The sequence below is a fragment of the Vicia villosa genome, linkage group LG7, assembly GCF_029867415.1.
Source record: "Vicia villosa cultivar HV-30 ecotype Madison, WI linkage group LG7, Vvil1.0, whole genome shotgun sequence".
Lineage (NCBI taxonomy): Eukaryota > Viridiplantae > Streptophyta > Magnoliopsida > Fabales > Fabaceae > Vicia > Vicia villosa.
The window spans coordinates 90,014,412-90,040,041 of record NC_081186.1 but is presented as its reverse complement, the minus strand read 5'-3'; the positions used below and the strand labels follow the sequence as shown (position 1 = coordinate 90,040,041).

Genomic DNA, 25,630 nt, shown 5'->3' with positions numbered 1-25,630 from the left:
CAAAGATCAGTGTACAAAAGATCAAAAGGAACATTATACACATGTGAGGAACTATGAGAATGAATCATGTGAGTTTTACCTAACTAACAACAAGAACTGCACATATATGGTGTCTCTTCATTATGAAATTTAATAACACATTTTAGGCGGATTTTGATTTTAGGGACTAAATTGTTAGTATTTTGAAATGACAACGATGATTTTCAAAAAAAAATGAGAATTTCTTTACCCATCTCTCTATTTTCTTGGTCACCTCTGGTGAAAAATCCAAAATACCCTTATTTCGGAAATGCATTTCTGAAACGTTTTTTTTTTTTCTTTTCAAAATTTGTCTTATTTCGGAAATGCACTTCCGAAAACACGAAAAAAAAGGTGTATTCGGATATGCATTTTCGAAAACACCCCATTTTTTTTGGTTTTTGGAGATGCATTTTCGAAAACACCCCTTTTAGAGAGAGGTGTCTTCGGGGATGTATATCCGAAACTTTCCAAGACCTTGGTCTTGGAATATTTCGGATATACACTTCCAAAAGAATTCAATAATTATTAAAAAGTTAAAATCGAGGTGAATCGATACAATTAATAGGTATAAAATCAAGGTGAATCAATAAAATTAAGGTGAATTAAAATTTCCTAAACAATTTTAAAATTAAAAATTATTTTACTAACTTATATAAATAAAAAACATTTTAATTTCATAATTAAATTTTGAATTATATAGAATTAAATATAAAATTTATTGATTAAATAAAATTCAGACAAAATCTTTTTTTTTAATTTTTTAAACTAAATAAAAAATTATAACTCATTTTTAATTATGAATCAGAATAGAAATATATAAATATATAATAATAATTATTAATTTTGTAAGTAAAATATATAAATATATAATATATAAATATATAATAATTATTATATAAATATATAAATATATAAATATATAAATATATAAATATATAATAATTATTATAAATTAAAACACTTATTTTTTTAATTTTTTTTAATTATTATATAAATATATAAATATATTTATAATTAATATATAATAATTATTATATAAATATATAAATATATTAATATATAATAATTTTTATAAATATATAATAATTATTATAATCATTATATAAATATAGAAATATATAAATTAAAACACTCATTTTTTTAATTTTTTTTGTATATATATAATAATTATTATAAATATATAAATATATAAATAAAAAATTATAACTCATTTTGTAAGTGAAATTATTTTAATTTTTTTAATTAAAATTATTTTAAATTTTAAAATATGAATCAGAATATAAATATGTAATAATTATTATTCATAATTCATAAATTATATCAAAATATATAATTATTATTATTCATTACTCATAAATTATATCAAATTTATTATATATGAATTAATTAATATCCTAAAATTAATTTTTGAGATTTTTTTTTTTCAGAGATGCATCTCCGAATTAATCAAAATCCTAATTTATAGGATTTTTTCGGAAATACACTTCCGAAGTCTGGAAAAATTTTAAAAATAAATATTTCGGAAATGCATTTCTGAAACAGGGGTAAAGTGGGGTTTTCGCTGGGGGTGACCCCCATAAGGAGGTGGGTAAAGAAAAAATCAAAAAAATTGAGTTAAACTAAAAATAACTTATATGATAAGGGAGTAAAATAGTAATAATCCTTAAATTTATTAGCAGTAAGAAAAACAATGCCATAAACTTGTTACTAAACAAAACAAATGTGAGGAATGCAATACGGTCCATTCACATACCTAAATTTTAACGAGGGATTGGTTGGAAGGGAAATGTTTGAGATGTTTAGGAATTAGTTTAGTTTTTAAAATTTTTTTCATTGAATATGAAATGATTGTGCACTATTCACTTACTAAATTATAGAAAAAATAGTAAAGTAGTTGTTACAACAAACCATAAAACTAATTATTTAACTATGTGAGAAAGAGAGAGTTTCTTTTACTATTACAAAAATCATTTTTAATCCGAATGCAAAATACATTTAACCTCAGCTAGAGAAGTGAGGTAATGAATGGAGTCATGAAAAACTATCACTTTACCTCTCGCTCTTATTAAAAAATCGAGGGGTAAAGTTATTCGCACATGGGTTCGATCCCGAGCAAAAGCTTTTTTATATTTTTAAAACTAGCGCCACATACTTCTCGATTTATGACCAAAATCAAGGGGAAAAATAAATACTATTTTTTAAATACCACATTGTTTAAAAACCATATTGTTTACACGAAATATTAAAGTAAAAATATATAACAAATTTTGAATAATTCAACGTCATTAGTGTCACTGAAGAATAAGTGATGGATCCTCATTTCATCGAAATCTTGGGAAAGAGAAAATGTTGGGTTCAATATATTTTCAATGACTTTTGCATTTATTTGTTTGACTACTAAAATTTTCGCTTTTTATGATAGAACTTTTACCTCAGACAATAAAAAACCGAAGGTTTAAGTCCTGAGTAAGCCATGATTTATTTATAAAAAAATCAATATTTTCCCTCAATTTTTAATAAAAACCGAGGGATTATCACTATAAGGGAGTTCGCAATATCTTGAGCAAATTTGTTGTATACCATTTGATTAAAAACATGTGAAGGTTATTCCGAAACAACAACATCAACATTATTATGTGAGATAGATTGCAAGGGCAGAAATACAAATCTGTTCAAGATAGAAAGAAGAACATTGAAGATTTTTTTTGTCTTGTAATCCATCCAAAAGAATGATGCATACTATTTTAGAACGACTAAATATAAGTTAGGTTTATGGTAAAAATTTACTAACGAGCGATTTTATAGTAAAATCAGATTATATATCTCCTTGATTATTAGAGAAGCCGAGGGATTAGATTATTTCATTTACAAATAAAAAATAAAATCCATTTGCTAGGTTTTGAAGCATGTCCTGAATTTTTTTTACCCTCAACTTTACTAATAAATTGAGGGATAAGATGATTTACAAAAATAAAGGTGCCTTTTGATTCTAAATAAAATTTAAAATTGCAGGAGATGGAGATGAGAATCAAAGCTCAAACCCTAAGCAACCTTTTATGTCAACTTTGTGTAAAACCGAGGTACTTCCACCGTTCCACAATGAGTGACTCAGCCCATCGTTTTTCACAGATTAAGAAAAGTGTATAAAAGTAAGAGAGAGAATGACGTTTTTACTATAGTACCCTTATCATGTATTGAGAATGCTAAGGTGGTTTGTCAGGTGGTTTGTCTATCTCAATTACCTCATTTACTCTTGCATGTTTTTTGCCAACGACAACTCTCCGTCTGTTTCTTCCATTCTCCTTGCTCTATCCCCAGTGGCGAAGCCATGAATTTTAGACAACCTGGGCAAAAAATTTACACCATTGATTATTCATCTGTTTTAATTTTCACACCCTATTTTTACTAATTTTTCCCTTAAATTTGCCCCTGGTTTTGTCTAAAAATTGACTATTAAATTAGGGGAGTATAAAAAAAATAGGGGTTAAGCCCGGGCGCGTGCCCGTGCTCGCTGGGCCTTAGAACCGCCCCTGTCTATCCCATATGTCCCCAACTTTTTCACTTTTCTCTCTCCTTGTCAAATTAAAAATATCATAAGTTTCGATCTCTTTTACATCACCTGGTTTGAATTTTCCAAAAATGCCTTCGATTCCTGATTTACTAATACCACATGTTTTGTCTTTTAATTGAATTCCCCCATGTGTGGCTAAAGGTGAATTCTTATTTTTATTGTCACTGTTCAGCTTTTTTCTCCTATTTACATGCCCTAATTTTTACGCCTCATTACTCCCTTTATTCAAACCACCATCAATTTCCATAACCATCAATGACTTTATGTTCTCCTCATTACTAATATTCCTTGTATTTTCTTTTTTTGACAGCAAGAAACTAAACCATTTCATTATAAATAAGGTTGTGAATACATGTAGGTACATCGTTAAAAGTATGAGAACTAGCATGAAATTGAGCCGCCTTAGCCAAAGCATGAGCAACCTCATTAGCTTGTCTTCTAATGAACTTAACCTAAAAGTTCTTAGTAGAGTGAGTCAAAAGCGGATAACAGACTAGAGTAATGGCGCCGAAATCTGAGTCGTTTGGCTTGGGGATAGTCACACTATCCACTACAGTTTTTGAATCCGACTCGAAATCCACATTATCATAGCCCAACTCCAAAACCCATTTAATAGCAGCCAAGAGACTTAGAGCCTCGCCAATATCAACATCAGTAATAGGTGAAAACCAATTTGTCCTAGCTGCAATAAACCTCCCATCATCGCCTCTGATACATGCACCTATACCGAACTTGTTATTAGAAAAGGATGCATCAATGTTACATTTAAACCGACCATACGGTGGCTTACACCACCTAGTAACAGTTGTCAGTTGCTCTACAGGAGACACTATGTTCCTGACCTGATGGGCGTCTCTCCAACCTGATAAAAGATGAGAATATCGCATGCATATATTATCAGGAGACTCCTCAATCTGATTCTAGAGAGCATTGTTTCTACTTTTCCAGATACTCCACATAATAGTTGAAAACACCGCCTGATTTTCTTGATTTGAGGCTTGCAGGAAAGAAAACACAATAGAAACAAAATCTCCACCATTACTGACCAACTGCTGAATAGTGTGCCATAGTCCTACTTTTTCCCAGCAGACGATACTCTTGGGACCTTGAAAGTATAAATGGTTATTATTCTCAAAACCACTTCCACAAATTACACAACTATAAGGACACCCAACACCTTTGTCAATGAGACGCACTCTGGTAGGCAACGACTTCGACAAGCTCACAGTTACACTGGTACGAGCGTATTTTCCCCTTTCCTATTTGAATGTTGTGTTGCCCACTTTCATAGTACGACCTATGCGATTACCAAAAACTGGGAGATCCATAGTGTCATAATGTTCTATTGACGGTATGATATTCTGACCCAAACTGCAACGTTGTCTATTGTATCCATTTTCGGGTTGAAATTCGGTCTCCAATCCTTGAGAATTAGGTAATGATCATATATAAACCACATGCCATTCATCATCGTCGCCTTCTTGTCATCCTAATAAGAAAATGTCACAAGATAATAGTCATTACTAAGATCAATGATACTAACAACTCATTCTCAAGAACTTTGTACCCGATTCTTCTCCCCCAACAGCTTCACAATAACACCCCTCCTCCCAGGCCTATGGATCCTCCCCTCCTCCTTCTCCAAGAAGGTAAAGTTGGGACATTCATACCCTCTACTACTTCATCATCCACCCGGATTTCTCCATACTCCTCTTCGAACCTTCCAATCTCTCCTAGTCTACCTTCGTTTTCCTCCTCCATGCTATCTCCGATCTTCCCAGCCATGATGTCTCTACACGAAAAACCCATTCTAGACGTACTCTTCATCCCTTCCTTAACCTTCCTCGTACTTCTCTCTCGAAGGTCAATCTCCGTCGTGTTCTTACCCACACTTGCCGGTGGTATGTTTCCGTTAGTCATTCTTGGAGGAGAATCGTCTTATTAAAATCATACAGCTAGATACAATTGAATGTGTTAATAATGCAATGAAGAACTCTTTAATCAATAAAAAATATTAGAGTAATATTGTTAATTAATGAAATTATCATGTTAAAAATATCCTCCTATTAGCATTATAATTTTTAATTTATATTAGTTTTTTCTTTAACTAATTTTATATGAGAGTAATGTGTTAATTTAAATATTTAATAAGTTGATCATCGTTATTTACAAATAGTAATTATATCTTAATTAAAATGGTATATATTTAATTATATATCTTGTTTAATACAATTAATACAATTGATTCGCCTTAATTTTAACTTTTTTTTAACAAATATTATGTTATTTCGAAAATGTATCTCCGAAAAATTCCGACATTAAATATTGAGATATTTCAAAAATACATCTCCGAAAACATCCTTTTTTGCAAAATAAAATAAATAAATAAATTTGATAATTTCGGAGATTTATCTCAGAAAATACCTCTTACAAAACAAAATATGGTGTGTTCGGAGATGCATCTCCGAATTCTGACAAGAACAAAGAAATTATGTCAAAGGCCCTAAAAAATATATATGGGTGGCTTATGATATTCCCACAAAGTTGAGACTAAAACATTCCTTAAGCTTTTTTGTTTTTTTATTGCTTGCTTTAATATAAAATGATAGTGTATTATTCAGTTAGGAAATTTTTTATTATTTTTAGAAAAGTTAGAAAAGTAACTAATATGTTTGGAAAATAAGGAATTTTGAAAAAATATATATATAATAGGTTAACATAGATCCATACCCCATCTATTACTATTTTGTGACATATCACTTGCCAAAATATAATAAGTCTGACATAGCCCATACCTTATCTATTAACTATTTTGAGGTCCCAAAAATATAATAAGTCTGAAATAGGTCCATACACCATCTATTAACTATTTTGGACCTAGGAAATGCATTCATGACTTTAAATGGTTTGACATATTAGGCCGAATCCAATTCAAACCGCCTGATGTTCAGCCCCAGTGATTATGTAGGATGGATGGATAAGTTTAGTCGTTACCGAAAGAGATGAAAATTTGCACGTCATGTCATGTGTATCTCATGAAAACGTTTTATATTTATAAAATAAAGACAGACGGCAAAATGAGTGTGGTAGCACTAATGGGTATCTTTATATTTTATTCTACATTTCATTGACTATCTTTTATGTTTATATTGTATTCATTTTATATTAGTTTTGTATTATTGAACAACTTTACAGGAATGCATTGTCATCAAAATGCAACAACTATTTGATGGTAGTCTTTTGTTTTGATAAATTCATTGACACATTCTCCTTTCCTTGCTCTACAATTAACCATGGAGCTTCACAACCAGTTTTCCAACTTTACCTTAATGGCATCTTTTCTCTTTCTTTATCTGCTATTCAAAATAGTTAAAAGAAGGAGTACTTCTAAGTATTCTAACGCCAATTTACCACCAGGACCATGGAGACTGCCCTTCATAGGGAACATACATCAGATTATTAGCAGCCCATTGCCTCATCATTCCTTCAAAGCTTTGGCACAAAAGTATGGTCCTTTGATGTACCTAAAACTTGGTGAGGTACCATACATAATTGTTAGTTCACCAGAAATGGCCAAAGAGATTCTGAAAACACATGACCTCAGCTTTTGTGATAGGCCAAATCTTATGTTGTCCACTATATTTGGTTATAATAATACTGATATTATATTCTCTATATATGGAGAGCACTGGAGGCAACTACGAAGGATATGCGTTATAGAGCTATTGAGTGTAAAACGAGTCCAGTCATTTAGGTCTATAAGAGAAGAAGAGGTGGATGAACTTGTTAAATCAATAGCTACAAGTGAAAGATCAATTGTTAATCTTTCTCATAAGATTTCCGAAATGACGCATGGGATAGTGGCGAGGGCAGCTTTTGGGAAAAGGAGTAAAAATGAACATGCATTCAAGTCAGCAATTGATGAAATAGCAAGTTTGTTGGGGGGATTTTGTATTGCTGATTTATATCCATCTATTAAAATGCTTCGATGGATGAGTATGGCCAAGACAAAATTTGAAAAACTCCACAAAAAGATTGATAAGATAATGCAAGATATTCTCGAGGATCACAAAAGCATTCACAGGGGAGTAAGCAAGGATGAGAATATAGTTGATGCTCTTCTCAAGATTCAAAAGGAAAATGAGCACACACAACATCGCGTGACTGACATAAATATAAAATCCATCATCCTGGTGAGTTTTCGATTAACCGTTCATTCCACAATTTAATTAATGACTAAATAATGAATTTTCTTATGTTACTATTAATCCATTTGCAGGACATGTTTGCTGCTGGTACTCATACAACATCAGGGATTACGTCATGGTGTATGTCTGAGATAGTAAAGAATCCAACAGTAATGGAAGAAACGCAAGCTGAAGTAAGAAGAGTGTTTGATAAAAAAGGGTTTGTAGATGAGACAGAGTTGCATCAACTGATATACTTAAAGTGTGTCATCAAAGAAACACTAAGGTTGCATCCTATTGCACCTATGTTACTTCCAAGAGAAAGTAGGGAGAATTGCAAAATAAATGGGTATGATATCCCAGCTAAGACAAGGGTCATGGTTAATGCTTGGGCTATTGGAAGAGATCCAAGGTATTGGGTTGAAGCTGATAATTTTAAACCCGAGAGGTTTCTTAATAGCCCAATTGATTTCAAAGGCATTGACTTTGAATTCATACCATTTGGTGGTGGAAGGAGGATTTGTCCAGGACTTGCATTTTCCATACCGAGTATTGAGCTATCTCTTGCTAAATTACTTTACCACTTTAACTGGAAGCTTCCAAATGATAAGAAGAATGAAGAACTAGATATGACAGAGTCATTTGGGATTACAGCAGGTAGAAAACATGACTTATGCTTGATTCCTATTATTCGCCGTCTTTGATATGTTTTGCTTCAGCAAATAAGTACACAATGTGTTAAATTTTCCATAAATGAATATGAATATGATGTTTATAATAAAGCTTGTAAGCTATCAAAGTATGGCTAATGAAGTATGGTTCCACAATGTTGTATGAGACATTAATCCGAGAAAAGTGTTTTTTTAGATTGTTAAGGAAGTAATTCGCCTGAAATAAGCTGCAAATGTAAAGGATGGTCGTGTGACGTGTCTACCTCTCTCATGTTTTCTTCTCTTAGGAGGTATGTCTCGCCTGAGGCTTCAGATTAGACAGGATTGTTGGTTGCTTGGCTTGTTAATTTCTCTTTTCCTTTTGGTTTTGTTGCTTCTCTCTTTGATTTGTTTTATCAACCAGAGGTTTTGTAGAATTTAATTTGTTGTTCATGCACACTATTAGTGCTCTCTGTTCCTGTTGTATGTAAATTTGTAATTACAATGCTTAAATAATGGAGTATTACTTATATGGAGAGAGAACAATAAACTTAATAGGCTTTGCCTAATTGGTCTTAGACTATTATTACAAATAACTATTTTCTTTTTTTACAAGACTCTCTCTCAGGTTAGTGAATGAATATCAATCATTCTAAATTTATAAGTTGGTTAAAACTATCTGTTGGTAAATCCTTTGTTAACGCATGTGTCAGCTGATACCGACTATCAACAATATGCATCTTGTATAAATTTTATTAAATTTGTATTAATTAATTAATTGATTATTTATAATTGTCATCGTCTCATACTTCACTGTATCGTTTGAATATGATGCAGTATGTGATATCAATCCAACTCATATTTCATAAAATTATGCTGCCTCTTAGTTTTATAAAGAGCTTAGAACCCAAACCCACTAACAGCAGACCAAAATCGCAAGGAAAATGCCAAAAGAACCACTAGCACCAGGGGCAACATCAAGAGTCTCAATCCGCAATTGATTCAGACAATGGATAGAGTTCTGAAGCCAGTCGAAGAAGGAGAGAAAATCTACCGTTATCCTCCAAGCCAACGCCAACTCCAAACCAAAAAAGTACTTCTATCCTCCACTGCTTTCACATTTATTGACGAATTGGAAAAAAAACATAAATATACCGGATAGTCTACACTACAACATGGCAAGTCTTAATAAACCGACGCTACACTTAGTCTTAAAACCTATAAAAAAAGGAAAAACTCAAAAACAAACCAAAGATCCCAAAGAAGATTCAAATGCACCTTTAACCACCTAAAAATCATATACTAAATAATGGAGGCTAAACTATAGGTCATGAACAAATGCCAGGCTGTCTCAACCCGATCCTCACAAATGGTACACGAGATTCCCTCCGTGTCTTTAACGGCCTTCCAATTTAATATATTTTCCTTCGACATAAATCTATCTCGCAGAAATTGCTAAGAAAACACTATCAGCTTAGAGGGAGCCCTTATTTTTGTTGTTTTATTTTTTTTAAATTTGTAGTTGGAATTATTCCTTTTATGGTGGTGGCAGGAATTAAATTTTACAAGAGAATTGTAAGTCACTTTTTGGTCAATTATTGCTAGCTAATAGTGATTATAAATCTATTTCTTGAGTGTTTTTTTTGTCTTCCATTTTCCATTTTTGTTGCAGTTACAACAACATTTAAGCTCATATTCTTTGTAGAATATAGTAAATTTTTATTAGGTTACAGTAGCCAATAGTAAACTTATCATATAGTTAACTTATCCTACAGTATACTTATTTGTAAGTATTAAATATACAAACTTTATTATAAATATGAAAATCAAACTCCTTCATGGGGAAATGCATATCAAAGACGACGAGTAATAGGTACCAAGCATAAGTCATGTTTTCTTCCTGCTGTAATTCCAAATGCCTCAGTCATATCAAGTTCTTCATTCTTCATTCCATTGGGAAGCTTCCAATCAAAATGGTAAAGTAAATTAGCAAGAGGCAACTCGACGTTAGGTATGCCAAAAGCAATACCTGGACACATTCTTCTTCCAGCACCAAATGGTAAGTATTCAAAGTCAGTGCCTCTGAAATCAATTGCATTATTATGAAATCTCTCCGGTTTGAAACTCTCCACTTCAACCCAATATTTTGGATCTCGTCCAATTGCCCAAGCATTGATCATCACCCTTGTCTTAGCTGGAATATCATACCCATTTATTTGACAATTCTCCCTACTCTCTCTTGGGATCAACAATGGTAAAGAAGGATGCAACCTCAAGGTTTCTTTGATGACACACTTTAAGTATACCAACAGGTGCAAATCTGTTTCATCTACATAGCCTTTTTTATCGAACACACTTCTTACTTCAGCTTGTGCTGCTTCCATTACCTTTGGATTTTTTACCATCTCAGACATCGCCCATAAAACTATCCCCGACGATGTTTCGCTACCAGCACCAAACATATCCTGCAAAAGGTATTAATTAACAGCACTTACATTATCTATTATATTAAACTACATGCACCTACCTAAATTTAATGCTCTTAAATAAGTTATAAATTTGATGATATCACAAAAACACTTTGATTATTCTAATCACGCTTAAATTTGAAACATAATGACATGCACATTTCTAAACCCGTCCTTCTAATTTGAAAAATAATTATATTAACATGTTTAGTTATTGGCTAACCAGTACGACTGATTTAATGCTCTCATCACTCAAGGGATGTTCTGAGTTATCATTTTCCTGTTGAATCTTGAGAAGAACATCAACTAGATCTGCATCAGTGTTTGTGTCTCGATGACATCTTTTGTGATCAATGATGTCTTGCATTATTATATCAAGCTCTCTTTGAAGTTTTTCCATTTTGGTCTTGGACCTGCTCAAACTTCGAAAAATTTTAAATGAAGGATATAAATCAGAAATACAGAATCCTCCCAATAGGAATACTATTTTATTTATCGCTGATTTGAACTCTTGTTGGTGTCTACTTTTTTTCCCAAAAGCTGCTCGCATCGTTATCCCACATGTCATTGAGAAAATCTTCTCCTTGAGATTAACAACAGAGGCTTCACATGCTGATATTGATTTAATTAGTACTGAACATTCTTCTTCTCTTATGGACCTAAATGAATCTACTCGCTTTGCACTTAATAGTTCTACAACACATATCTTTCGCAGTTGCCTCCAATATTCTCCATATGCAGAGAAAGCAATATCCCTACCATTGTTACTAAATATTGTTGACAACAACAGGTTTGGCCTATCACAGAATATGAGGTCTTGTGTTTTCATAATCTCTTTGGCCATTTCTGGTGAACTTACTATTATGTATGGTACTTGACCAAGTTTGAGGTGCATCAAAGGTCCATATTTATCTGCCAATTTTTTGAAACAGTGGTGAGGCAGTGAGCTGCTGATAATCTGATGTATGTTTCCTATGAGAGGTAGTGTCCATGGTCCCGGTGGTAAATTAACAACGGATTTTTTACAACTCATTTTAGCTATTTTTAGTAGCACCAAAAGCAAGAGAAAGTAGTACATGTAGGAAATTTTATAAAAAGAATTATGAAATTCCATGATGGTAAGAAACTGCAAATTGTAGTGTTAGTGTGTGTTACGTTAGTATTAGTTTGTTTATATATATTTATGTGTGTGTTTGAGAGGGGGATGGTCCAAAGTTGGTCCTTATCTAAATTAGGGGGATATTATGGGTATTAATATTTACCTTTAGTTTATACTAACACTCAATCCATCTTACATATACATAATTAGATTGTAATTGATCGACATGCCTTTTAATAGAAAAGTTTTGAATAAATATATTAATAGGTTTGGCACTTCCTATAACAAGGACTACTGAAAAATTGGTCCTGGATCATAATAACAAAGAAAATATTCAACTAGGCCATCCAAGTCTAAGATCCAATCACAGTTCTCATGTGAAAGAAATTAAGAGAAAGAAAGCTCAGAAACCTAATTCAAATGTCACGAACAACAAACATTGAACAATCATATTGTCGCTGAAACAAAGTCACAAACAATTGTGTTGCTGTCTGTCACCGCCGGTTGTATTGTCGTTGGTTGTATTGGAGTTCAACAAGCTTTCTCATCATATGTGTCTATGCAGCTCGGACTTAGGGCTTAAGGCATAACCTCTTGAAGCATATATTCGAGTTCAGCAAATTTTAAATGCTTTGTTCAAACTTTTTCATTCTTAGATGCTAAAGGTAGTTTCGTAGTTTGATTTCAAAATACTGCATATTTTAAAGGATATTTTGTTGTAGATTTTATTTATACTGTCCTTAAGCAAACCTAATTTGTGTTTACATTTTTTACAAAGTCATGTATGGAATGGTTATGGATCTAAATCTCTACATTGTAGTTCTTCTCGGTAGAAATCCTATTGAGGCCTCTCTTTTAGACGGAATCCATTTTTGAAAACTGTTGCCGCATAGTGTTCTAACTCTACCACTTTTAGAGGGGATGTGTTGATGTGCATAAGGATATTCCGTGCATAAATACTCAAATATTGTTTATATTACTCAAAATATTATATTTATTACTCAAAATAATATACAGATTACTCAAAATAGTATAAATATTAGTCAGAACAATGAATATATTACTCAAAATAGTTAAAATTCGATATTACTCTGAATGATGTAAATATTACTCAGAATAGTGTACTCATTACTCATAATTAATAGATGTGTGCAAATAATGCATATATTATTCATGGATTATGATATTATTACTCGTTTCTAACTAAAATGTTACTCGAAACAATTTAAATATTACTCGTACGAGACTTATGCACCGTGCATAAGGATATACCTTATGCACATCAACCTGACCCACTTTTAGAGTATATTTTGTAGTCATTGCAAATTTAACTGCATTTTAAAAATGTCCCCTTAGATAATAGGGAAAAATATCCCCTTTCTTATAATTAGACGATGTTTTAGGAACGATGTTTTAGGGAAAAATGTCCCCTTTCTCAAAATGGCCCCTTTCTTATATCAGAACCGTTGTGATATATATGAGTTTATTATAAAATATAAACTTTCTTATTTTCCATTGTCCCTTATTAATCATATACAACAATTTAAATAGATCTTTAAGATATAATAATCTGAAAAAATAAATTATTTTTGAAAAACAACTTAAACACTTCATTGTTTTTCGAATTCCATACATATTGTAACTCATGATTTCTACATTAACCCATTGAATTTGATTCAATCCCAGATTCTACAAAGAAATGTTGATAAATGGATGTCTTTTAAGTCTTTCACACAAAGTTTGATTTCCTCTTCTTTTCTAGTTTATTTTTCGAACATCAAGATCTGTGTGAAAGACTTAGTCTAACATACATTTATCAACATTGTTTTGAAGAATTTATGGCATTGAATAAAATTCTATAGGCTAAAGAGAAAATTAAGATTTAAAAGATTGATGCAATTTGAATTGGGCCTGTCTGTTATGTCCAATTGTTTAAGTTAGCTTGTACCCAAAGTTAACTTGTAATGGATATTTGTGAAAAAGCTCATTAGTTTAGTATGTTAGGTTTATTATAAATAGCATACTAGTCTCTCATCATTGCATACTGCAAATCCTAATTTAGGGTGAGAGGGTTATTTGTTATTCACGTAACACTTGTAATCTTGTTTAAAGAGAAAGTAAAGAATAGCAGTTATAACCAATCCTTGTTGTTCTTATTGCTCTCCTACTTTTTATTACCCTACTGAATGTGCGAGTTGTGTGGAATGTTCGAGCGCTTCAGATCTACTGAAAGTTGATGTTGAAGAGGTGACGATTTGATGTAGTGTCGTTGCAATTGTTGTCATCGCTGAAGGCTTTGCTCCGGTGAGTTGAAGATTGTTGCGCGAGTTGATCTAAGATGCGTTTTGTTGCAGTGAGTTATCTCTTGCAGATCTGCTGAGGAAGAATCGGTTGAAGGATTCGCTATTGTTGAATGAAGGTGATGTTGATGCCGAAAATGAATCCGTAACAGGTATTTAATCTGAAATGGTTATTCGTGGTTGCTGTTGATGAACCGTGAAGCTACTATGGGTGCTTGTTATAGTTTTTTCTTCTGTGTGTAGGTGCTTGGACAATGATATAGTGATAAATGGATGAAGATTGTGGATTTGTAGATACAAAGTATGGTGGTGGTTTGATGGTGTGGTATGAAGGTGAGGGTATAGTGAATTCGGTTCAGACTTGTTCACATCTCGGAGGAAGATTTATTGAAATTTTGAGCAGAACAAAGAAATGAGTTATTTGAAAAAGCTTGAAAGCAGGAAAAACGTAGGGGTTGGTGACGGCGACAAAGAAGAAGAAAATAGAAATGAAAAGATTTGCAACAGTAAAGAAATATTAGGGTTTTTGCAAAAAAATTTGTTAACATTTCCTATCGGTTTTTGTATTGGCCCGGTGTAAAGGCCCACTATGGTATATTTCCCATTAGTTAGAATCAAGGCCCGATATAAAGGTTACACTGTGCATGACATTTTTCCCATCGGTTTATATATATAACCGATGTAAAATCCCTTATAAAAGTTTTTGTATTATTTACAATTCTGCCACCGCCTATTTTTTTCTTCATTTTATTTACAATATTGCCATTGTGTTATACATTTTTCATTTTGTCATATATTTTTTTACATCATTGGAAATAATTACCTGATGTAAAATTGTTTGACAAATATTTTTCACATCATATAATTTAATACCTGATGTAAAATCCTTTATGCAAATGTCATATTTTTAGTAGTGTGCACCAAACTTGCAATTAACACGTCCCTTCAACCAAACATATAAAATATGAAGCTGTAATTGAATTAGGAGGAAAACCCTGGAAAAAAACCAATTAAAACCGTCATATACCAGTTTAAAATAGAATAAAAATCATTTTAAAGAGAATGAAAATCAGAGAGCGCAAATTCTAGCTTTGATCTTAATGAAATTGCTTGAAACTTAGGGTTGTAGGAATGGATGTCAATGGTTCAAACGACTGATGACGATCCTAACATAAAAGAAAGTAATACTTGTAAGAATTTTTTTTAATCTTATCATATTCTGTAGAAGATGTCAAAGCATGTACCTTATTGATATGTATGGCAAACTCCATCTAGGTCACTCATGTCCCTGAGCATGTTTTGTGAAGTACCCATCAACTTTCTTTATGGTCATCCAGTTACTATTCTAGAGACTTTATTATTTTGGAAAAACAAACAAACTAAAGAAATGCCTTTTATTATTAGTAAATAAATCGATACAAATACCAAAACTAATGGCCTCTAGAGCTTACACCAACAGATTAATCATATTATAATGTTCTTGATTAAAAATATATAATATGTTACATAAGATTTAAATTTTCAACAATGTAATGAACCAACTTGTGTGAGAAATTGATTGTGAATAATAATAACTAACAATTTTTTATTATGAAAATGAACATCATACTACTGGAAGCAATAAGTCTAATGAAAGTATATAGTATAGGAAAACTAAAATATTTTGTGAACTTGTTTGATTTGGAAATGCGCATCAAAGACGACGTGTAAAAGGAATCAAGCATAAGTCATTTTTTCTTCCTACTGCAATCCCAGATGACTCAGTCATATCAAGTTCTTCTTTCTTCATTCCATTGGGAAGCTTCCAATCAAAATGATAAAGTAACTGAGCAAGAGGCAACTCGACGTTGGGCATGCCAAAAGCAATGCCTGGACAAATCCTCCTTCCAGCACCAAATGGTAAGTATTCAAAGTCTGTGCCTTTGAAATCAATTGAGCTATTAAGAAACCTCTCAGGTTTAAAACTCTCAGCATCAACCCAATATTTTGGATCTCTTCCAATTGCCCAAACGTTAACAGAAACCCTTGCCTTAGCAGGAATATCATACCCATTGATTTGACACATCTTTCTACTTTCTCTTGGAGCCAGCAACGGTAGAGAAGGATGCAACCTCATTGTTTCCTTGATGACAGACTTTAAGTATACCAACTGGTGCAAATCTGTTTCATCTATGTACCCCTTTTTATCAAACATTGTTCTTACCTCAGCTTGTGCTGCTTCCATTACCTTTGGGTTCTTTATCATCTCAGACATGCCCCATAAAACTATCCCTGACGATGTTCTCGTACCAGCAGTAAACATATCCTGTAAAAGGGAAAATATAATTTTTCTTATAAAAGACTTATTATTCTAAACGCACTTAATTTTTTCTACAGAAACTCTTATCATAAATTTCCTAAACCAGTTTTTAAAATTTGAAAAATAATTATAAACGATAGTATGTTTAGTAGTAGACTAACCAGGATGATGGATTTAATGCTCTCATCTGTTAAGGGATGTTGTGATTCATCATTTTCCTGTTGAACCTTTAGAAGAACATCAACTAGATCTTCATTCTTGTTTGCTTCTGCGTGACAATCTTTGTGATCGTTCAGGATGTCTTGCAATATTATATCAAGCTCTTTGTGAAGTTTTTCCATTTTGGTCTTAGACCTACTTAACCTTTGAAGAAATTTATATGAAGGATACAAATCAGAAATACAAAATCCTCCCATTAGACTTATTGCTTTATTTATCGTTGATTTGAACTCTTGTTGGTGTCTACTCTTTTTCCCAAAAGCAGCACGCATGGTTATCCCACATGTCGTTGACAAAATCCTCTCTGTGAGATTAACAATAGAGGCTTCACTTGCATATATTGATTTAACTAATGTTGAGCACTCTTCTTCTCTAATGGACCTAAATGATTGTACCCGCTTTGCACTTAATAGCTCTATAATACATATCTTTCGCAGTTGCCTCCAATATTCTCCATATGCACAGAAAGCAATATCTCTACCATTGTAACTAAATATTGTTGACAACATAAGGTTTGGCCTATCACAAAATGCGAGGTCTTGTGTTTTCATAATCTCTTTGGCCATTTCTGGTGAACTAACTATTATGTATGGTACTTGGCCAAGTTTAAGATGCATCAAAGGTCCATATTTCTCTGCCAATTCTTTGAAATAGCGGTGAGGCAGTGAGCTGCTTATAATCTGATGTATGTTACCTATGAGAGGCACTGTCCTTGGTCCGGGAGGTAAATTAACAACGGAATTTTTACAACTCATTATTTTAACTATTTTTAACAACACCAACAGCAAGAGAAAGGAGTACATGTAAGGAATTTCATAAAAAAAACTGGGAAACTCCATGATTGTAAGAAACTGCAAATGGTAGTGTTAGTGTGTGTTACGATTTGATTAGTTTATATATATATATATATATATATATATATATATATATATATATATATATATATATATATATATATATATATATATATATATATATATATATATATATATATATATATATATATATATATATATATATATATGTATATATATGTGTGTGTGTGTGTGGGTGGGATGGTCCAAAGTTGGTCCTAATCTAAATTAGGGTATTAATTTTTAGCTATATTTGATTCTAACACTCAATCCATCTTACATATAAAAGTCTATGGCTTTAAAGAAAAGTTATGATTTTGATTAAATATATTAATAGGCTTGGGACAACCTATAATGAGGACTACCAAAAAAGAAAATTTCTTTGCCAACCTCCCAACTCTCTAGCCCACCTCGGGTGAAAAACCCAAACTACCCCTGACTTCGGAAGTTCATTTCCGAAATGCAAGAAAAAGGTGTTTTCGGAGATGCATCTCCGAAAGCGCCTTTTTTTTATAAAAAATTGTCTTATTTCGGAAGTTCATTTCCGAAAACAGCATTTCGGAAATGAACTTCCGAAATAATGCGCGTTCTGCAGATTTAACAAAACACTCCCCCTCCCCCATTCATTTACCCTAACTCAAATCAAAACACAACCCCTCTTCAAATTTTCTGCCAAAATCATGTGTAAGATCAAAGAGCATTCCCAAGTCTTCTTCCAAACTCATCATCAAACACTAATTGGTAAGTTCTACATTGTTTTTTCAAGTTTTAGATCTATTTGAATAAACTCTAATAGGGTGTTTAGAAACTGAAAAAATCACATTAAGATAGGTTAGTACTGATATTAGGATGTTTAGTAGGCATAAAAGTAGTTTTGGTTTAGGTTTTTTGGGCGTGCCATTGAAGGTTGCAGAAAAGCTCTGCGCAGGGGTTTTTCGGAAGTTCATTTCCGAAAACACCTCCATCCCAGTTTCGGAAATGAACTTCCGAACTGTATCAGAAGTGCATTTTTTTTGTTTTTTCATTTGTCTCGCATATTAATTGATTTCGATTGTTTACAGGAACATGTCAGGCAACCAGCCAGCACGCATCAGACAGGGCAGGGAGTCCCAGACTGCGTCGGCTAGACGTGAGCGGGCGGCAGCGCAGCTGGCGTCGACCCAGGGACGGGGCCGGGGATGCCGTGTGCGCGTTCCACAGGACTTGGTGGAGAGTTCATCTGCTTCAGGCTCTAGAAGTAGGCTGGCTCGGGTATCTTCTTCCCGCCAGCGAGAGGAGGAGGATGAGGATGAGGAGGAGGTGATACCGGATGTTGACCCTCCAGTCGGGGAGGAGGAGGAGGAGCAGGAGGAGCAGGAGGTGGATAGCTATCCGGGAGGGCCTTTTGACACTTCCCTGCTGATTCACTACCAGGATCACGTCGCTCGGCGGATCTGGGAGGGAGAGGTATTTTTTTAACTTAGTCGTTTATTTGTCACCATTTTTTATAATTTTACCGTTTATTTCTCGCTTATGTTTTTTTTTGTAACAGGAGAGAGAGCCATTGAAAATGGTGAACCACTCCAGGAAGATTTTCGGTCTGTTTAAACCATCAGCTCAGTGGTTTAACGACCATGTGCGAGGTTCAGGGCTTAGCGGGCTCTGCATGACCGGGTACACCACCATCAGCACCGGCATGCAGGGGGCATTTGTGGAGCGCTGGCACAAGGAGACGTCTTCTTTCCACTTGCCGGTGGGGGAGTTGACGATCACCTTGCATGAAGTCCAGTGTCTTCTCCATCTGCCCATCAGGGGGTGGCTGTTGGACCACTCCAGGATCCAGAGGGTCGAGGCCATTGAGTGGATGATGCACTATTTGGGCATGCCGCACGAGGTTGCTCACCTGGAGTGCGTCTCGACTTCTGGGTGTCATGTCCGGTTCAACACACTGAGCCTCTATTTTGAGTTCCACCTGGACGCGGCGGCCGAGGCCGAGCAGGAGGGTAACGACCTATTCAGGGAGTACCACCGCGGCTGCGCTCTCCGGTGCTGGTACATGCATGTGGTAGGCGCTGCATGCTTTGTGGACAAGAGTGCCAGGTACGTCGACGTGGCCTACCTCCGCTATTTCATGGACCTGGATACCGTTCACCAGTGGAACTGGGGGTCAGCTATTCTGGCATATCTCTACCAGAAGCTGAATGAGGCCTCCAACTGGAGGACGGGGCAGTTGGTCGGATCCTGCACACTGCTTACGGTACGTTTTATTTTAATACATTATCGTATTTATTTATTTATATATGTTTCGTATTTAATTTTAATACATTATCTTGTTTCTGTTTCAGAGTTGGATCATCTCCTACTTCTCTCGCATCCACGGCTACCACCTCGATCCTGCGTACGTGGACGCCTTGCCCAAGGCCGCCAGATACGATCTCCAGAGGGGGAACGATGCGGTGGGACCATACCGTGGATACCTGGACCGCACTCTGCACGACGATGTCACCTGGAGGCCGTTCATCGACTACGCTCAGATTGCCCCCTTTGACGGCATTGCACTTTATTCTGGCTGGTTGGCTTGCGGGACCGGCATCATGGTTCGATATATCCCTGAGCGGTGCATGCGTCAGTTCGGATTCGTGCAGCGGATACCCAGGTCACCCTTTGAGGCTGCTCCCGACACTGTGACCCGAGTGCAGCTCACTGCCATATGGGAGCATTGGGAGGATCATGTGGTACCGCTGGAGTACCGTCTCACTCGGGTCACCCAGGACTGGCACAGTGAGGAGGGATACCTCACATGGTTCTACCGGGTGTCACATCCTCTTCTGAGACCCGACATTCCCGGCGCTCCTAGGCCAGCAGACGAGGAGATCCTGGAGAACCAGCAGGCCGAGGATGATCACGCCATTGATCTCATGCCGATCTGCCAGCGGATATCGATGCTTGGGCGGGACGCGTTGGGTCGAGGTATCGTGGAGCGGGGCGGTCCAGAGGCAGTCGCCGTGATGGAGATGATCGTCACTGATGCGGACCGTGCAGCGACATACAGGCGGCAGAGGAGGTCTCAGGGCGAGAGGTTTAGGCACACCCAGTAGTGGTCGGGTTTATATATTTTTTGTTATCGGATTGTATCCTTAGCACACTATTTTAATTTTTTTTGGTTTGTATATATTATTTTCATCGGATTAGTATATTTTTTTGTTTATTTATCATATTAGTATTTTCAGTTTATCTATTGCTTATTTTATTTGGCGTTTACGTTTAATTAAAATGCGAGACTGTTTTAGATAAAACATAAAAAAAAACACAGTTTCTGCATAATTCGGAAATGAACTTCCGAAACCCCCCAAAATCTGAACAAAGGTGTTTTTGGAAGTTCATCTCCGAAGACACCCCCCATGAGGTGTTTTCGGAGATGCACTTCCGAATTAAGGAAATTTTTAAAAAAATAAAGCGCTTCGGAAGTTCATTTCCGAAGCAGAGGTATTTTGGGATTTTCGCTGGGGGTGACCCCCATAGGGAGGTGGGTAAAGAAAAAATCCCAAAAAAATTGTTACCAATTAGTTACATATACTATTTCTTTTACGCAAAAGCCTTTTCCTTTTATAAACGGTCGCTCACTTACTAATTTAGGAGACTAGTTCCTACTACAAGCCCTTTGGCAGATATTATCTTCTGTGTTGACACTGTTATTGTAAGTGGGTTATTTACAACAGTCTATTGTTTGTTGTAGTAAATTGGATAACATGCTACATAAAACAATTGTTGTTGTATGTCTTTTAATAAAAAATACAACATTAGAACTACTACAACAACAAGAACGACAATAACAACAACAAAACCAAAAACAATAATAACTACTAGAATAACAAGATCAACAACAACAAGAGCAACAACAACAAACAACAGTAAGAACAATGACAACAACAACAACAACAACAAAAACAAAATCAATAAAATCGTTAAACATTAAATCTCAATAACAATAATATTAAACATTTTACCTGTCACAACAAGAACTAACATTGCTAACTTAAACTCATGTTTTCCTTGTCTCATTCAAGTTGAATAAGAAATGACGGAGTTCTAAAATTGTTAATGAAAGAAATGATGTTTTTGAGTTTTGTTTATAGAAGAAATGATGTTTTCGAGTTTGGTTTAGTGGAGATATAGAGTCTCGTTAATGGAAGATGATGTTTGGAGGTAGAAGATGTAATTCATCTAAGTTCGTCTAACGTTGTTGTTAAAGGTTATTGTAGATTTCTAGATATAATGAGGAATTATACTCTATGAAGGGAGGAATTGATTTAATTCTTATAAAAGAGCGAAACTTAATTTGAGTTGTTTTGTAAGAAATGGCATATTGAGGCTGAGGAGCGTGATTATAATTACTTGTGTGCACTCGTTCCGATGGCCGGAATGTTTAATAGATGTAGTAACTCAGGAATTTGTTTTTGAGTGCGAGTAAGTATTACTGAATGGTAAATTGGTACCATGAATGATGAAGAATGATTCTTGGACGAATGAGTAAAGAGAGTCGAAATCGGGTGAAACTCAGAAATCTAATTGGTACAGATGATTGTGATGAGTAATCAGAGTAGTGCAGAAAAGCGGAATGTAACGTGCTGGATAATTGATGGTGTGACTTGAGGGGAGTCAGATAGTTGGAATTCAATAGTATAGGAATGTTGTTATTGAGATTCTTGAAGGAAGCGGTTGGCGAAAAATGTAAGTATTACATTATCACTCAGATGGAAGAGTATGTCTAAGGTTGGTAGGTTTGGTAGATGGTATGCATTACTGCAGTGTTGATCAGTGTGATCATACTATAGATTGTGTAATTGTATTACTCGGCTGTTAAGCGTATTGTATAGGTTGTACCTCAATGTTCTGTTGTTGTTAACCTTTTGGAGCTATAGCGAGTGGTATACTTTTGGATAGTCAAATGCGACGTAAGAACTGGGATTTGAATTTATGAAACATGTTTCCTGTTGGTTATGTCAGATGGATTTTTGGGGATTGACTAATGGTAATGTTAATTGGGAGATGGAGAGTCAGGTGAAGGACTCTTATACGAGCTGGTTACTTGAGGTATGTTTTCGAGGACGAAAACTCTTTTAGTGGGGGAGAGTTGTAACACCCGTATATTTTAATTTTTAGTTTAAATGGAAATTTAATTTATAATTAGAATTATTGGTGGTTTGTGGGATTTAATTGGAAAAGGAGGGTTTATGGTGTTGGTCCATGTGTGATGTTAAGGAATGAGGGGGTGTTATGTTAGTAAAGGTCTTATTCCAATTAAAGTTTATTTTATAAAATAATAAGAATTGGGAATAAGGGAAAGGAACGTGAAAAGCAGAGCAGAGGAGATGAGGGATTGGAAAGCTGGTACGTGAAGAGGAGCAATGGAGGGAGAGACCAATCAAGAATCTTTGGCTAAGGTAAGGGGGGACTCTCCGGTTATCATCTATTATCGTATTCTTGGATAATAATATTGATTAGGGATGTTGTTGAGTCAATTGGATTATATGTCGGGTTTAGGGAGGTTATGAATTGATGAAAATTGCATGGATTATTGATTGATTATGTATTGTTTTGATGTGTGATGATGAATAATGATGCAATTGATGATTAACTTCCTGTATATGATGTTTAGAGTCAGTTTTGGACTCAAATTGGGTGAGATCGCAGGATCTGACGCAGACCTGAAAGTCTGTGAAATCGCCAGTTCGCGCCGCGTCCCAGTGTTGGCGCCGCAAAGGCGTACTTGTTTTCTCGCATCGCGCCGCGTGAATAGGTTGGCGCCGCGAACGTGTTTGTGTGCTTCAGGTCGCGCCGCGAACTTTGGTTGCGCCGCGTGCTGTAGCGTTAGTTGTTTTCTTGGAAACGTTAAATGATGTGTAACTTTCGAACCGTAGGTCCGTTTTTAGTGTCGTTTCGAGCACGATGAATCTTATGAGATAGCCTACGTGTTTAAATGATGAAATGAGGTGTGAATCCAATTATTTTTAAATATGATTTTATTTCTTGGGGATTGATGTATTGTACATATATATGTGATGAAATATGTTAAATACATGCTATGTTGAAATATTAATCATAGGACGATCTGTTTAATTGGATGATATATTGTAGACATATATGATGAAATGTGACAATATAAGATTTTGTTTTGAAAAGCATTATGATGTGATGATTTGTTGAGAGTTGTATGATGATGACTGATTTGTTTTGGAATGATGTGGATACATGTGTGTTCTTATTATTGATGATGATGATCGATGTGGACACATGTATGTTCTTTAATGATGATGATGATGATTGATTGTATTGAATGATGCTAATGTATATAAACATACTTGATGATAATGATGATGTTGATGATGATGATGAGGGTATAAGTATGTTGTATATGTTGCATTCATTCATGTTCATTGATGATACTGTATCCATAAGGGTGTGTTGGATCAGTGAAGGGCATGATTCCCATTGTGTGGAATCTGTGTCGGCAGGGCCGTATCTTGATGATGTTGGATCGGTCATGGGTTATTCCCATTTGATGAGGTTAATCGTGTGCCCATGTGGGGTGTGAGCGATTTGAAGGGCAGTATCGTAGAGAGAAGTCCTGTGAATATGATTCACGAATTTTGGTACCACATGCATAGTGTCAGTTCATACATATGCATACTTTTATAACATGATTGGAAGTATTCCAGTGTTATAAATATTGATGACGTGTTGGTTGTGTGTTTTGTTGAATTAATGTTGAGTATGATTGTCTGTTTGAAAGATGTGTTTTGTTGACGTTTGTGTAAATGATGGACGTTCCTGATAATCTGAATATGATGAAATTGGGTGAATGATATAACTATGATGTGTTGTTATTTAAGATGCAATAACATTTGTTAACTGTGATGAGACTCACCCTTACTGTTGACATTTTCAGATTGAGGATAGCTGCTTTCGACTTGGTGAGGATTAGCTCATAAGTCGGTTTAGTTGTTGTGTCGGTGTCATGCTCTGATAGATGTAACACTAGGAACGCGATATTTTGAGTTTCGATTATAACTCTATTGTTTATTTTATTTGAAATCTGATACATTAACGATGTAATGTTGACTTGATGATTTGATTCCGCTGTGTAAACATGATTTTTATCTAATGAGTTATAATATCATATGTTTTCAGTGAATGCATGACATATGCCGAACGTGTGTTTTCTTTTAATTTTGTTAATTACCGTGGGGTATTAGAGGGGTGTTACACAGTGGGCTGCTTATAATCTGATGTATGTTACCTATGAGAGGCAGTGTCCTTGGTCCGGGAGGTAAATTAACAACGGAATTTTTACAACTCATTATTTTAACTATTTTTAACAACACCAACAGCAACAGAAAGGAGTACATGTAAGGAATTTCATAAAAAAAATTGGGAAACTCCATGATGGTAAGAAACTGCAAATGGCAGTGTTAGTGTGTGTTACGATTTGATTAGTTTTATATATATATATATATATATATATATATATATATATATATATATATATATATATATATATATATATATATATATATATATATAGGAGGGATCAAATTACACTCGAAGAGTTACACCACGAGTTACACTCATTCAATAACTATATTTTGAATTAATATTTTTTAAATTCAACCGTTGGATTGAAACATAATATCATATAGATCATACCTATAAAGTTTGAGCTTAATCTATAATGATTTACTATGTCATTGAATTACATCAAAATTAACGTTATATGAAAGCTCATTTTGACGTTAATCTTTGGATATCTTGATCGTATAGTAAATCAATATAGATTAAGCTCAAACTTTATAGGTATGATCTATATGATATTATGTTTCAATCCAACGGTTGAATTTAAAAAATATTAATTCGAAATGTCGTTATTGAACGAGTGTAATTCGTGGTGTAACTCTTCGGGTGTAATTTGATCCCTCCTCATAT

At 34.4% G+C, this 25,630-nt stretch overlaps 3 protein-coding genes across 4 annotated transcripts; 1 reads left to right on the top strand and 2 right to left on the bottom strand.

The window, feature by feature from the left end:
- Positions 1-6,751: 6,751 nt before the first annotated feature.
- On the top strand, positions 6,752-9,041 carry LOC131615736 (cytochrome P450 71D10-like). Of its 2 annotated transcripts, XM_058886892.1 has the most exons (3): positions 6,752-7,785; positions 7,872-8,436; positions 8,647-9,040. In XM_058886892.1, exons 1-3 carry the CDS (start codon positions 6,886-6,888, stop codon positions 8,652-8,654), a joined length of 1,473 nt encoding a protein of 490 aa, XP_058742875.1. In that variant the 5' UTR covers positions 6,752-6,885; the 3' UTR covers positions 8,655-9,040. The 2 variants fall into 2 exon arrangements, with proteins under 2 accessions (XP_058742875.1, XP_058742874.1); XM_058886891.1 differs by having other exon boundaries at positions 7,872-9,041.
- Positions 9,042-10,136: 1,095 nt separating this feature from the next.
- LOC131615739 (cytochrome P450 71D10-like) lies at positions 10,137-12,030 on the bottom strand. The gene is made up of 2 exons (XM_058886894.1): positions 11,121-12,030; positions 10,137-10,894 (listed from the first exon to the last, which is right to left on the bottom strand). Exons 1-2 carry the CDS (start codon positions 12,009-12,011, stop codon positions 10,283-10,285), a joined length of 1,503 nt encoding a protein of 500 aa, XP_058742877.1. The 5' UTR covers positions 12,012-12,030; the 3' UTR covers positions 10,137-10,282.
- A 3,671-nt stretch (positions 12,031-15,701) lies between these two features.
- Positions 15,702-17,684, bottom strand: LOC131615738 (cytochrome P450 71D10-like). Its single transcript, XM_058886893.1, has 2 exons — positions 16,757-17,684; positions 15,702-16,601 (listed from the first exon to the last, which is right to left on the bottom strand). The coding sequence occupies exons 1-2, from the start codon at positions 17,651-17,653 to the stop codon at positions 15,990-15,992; spliced, it is 1,509 nt and encodes a 502-aa protein (XP_058742876.1). The 5' UTR covers positions 17,654-17,684; the 3' UTR covers positions 15,702-15,989.
- Between the last annotated feature and the right edge of the window lie 7,946 nt (positions 17,685-25,630).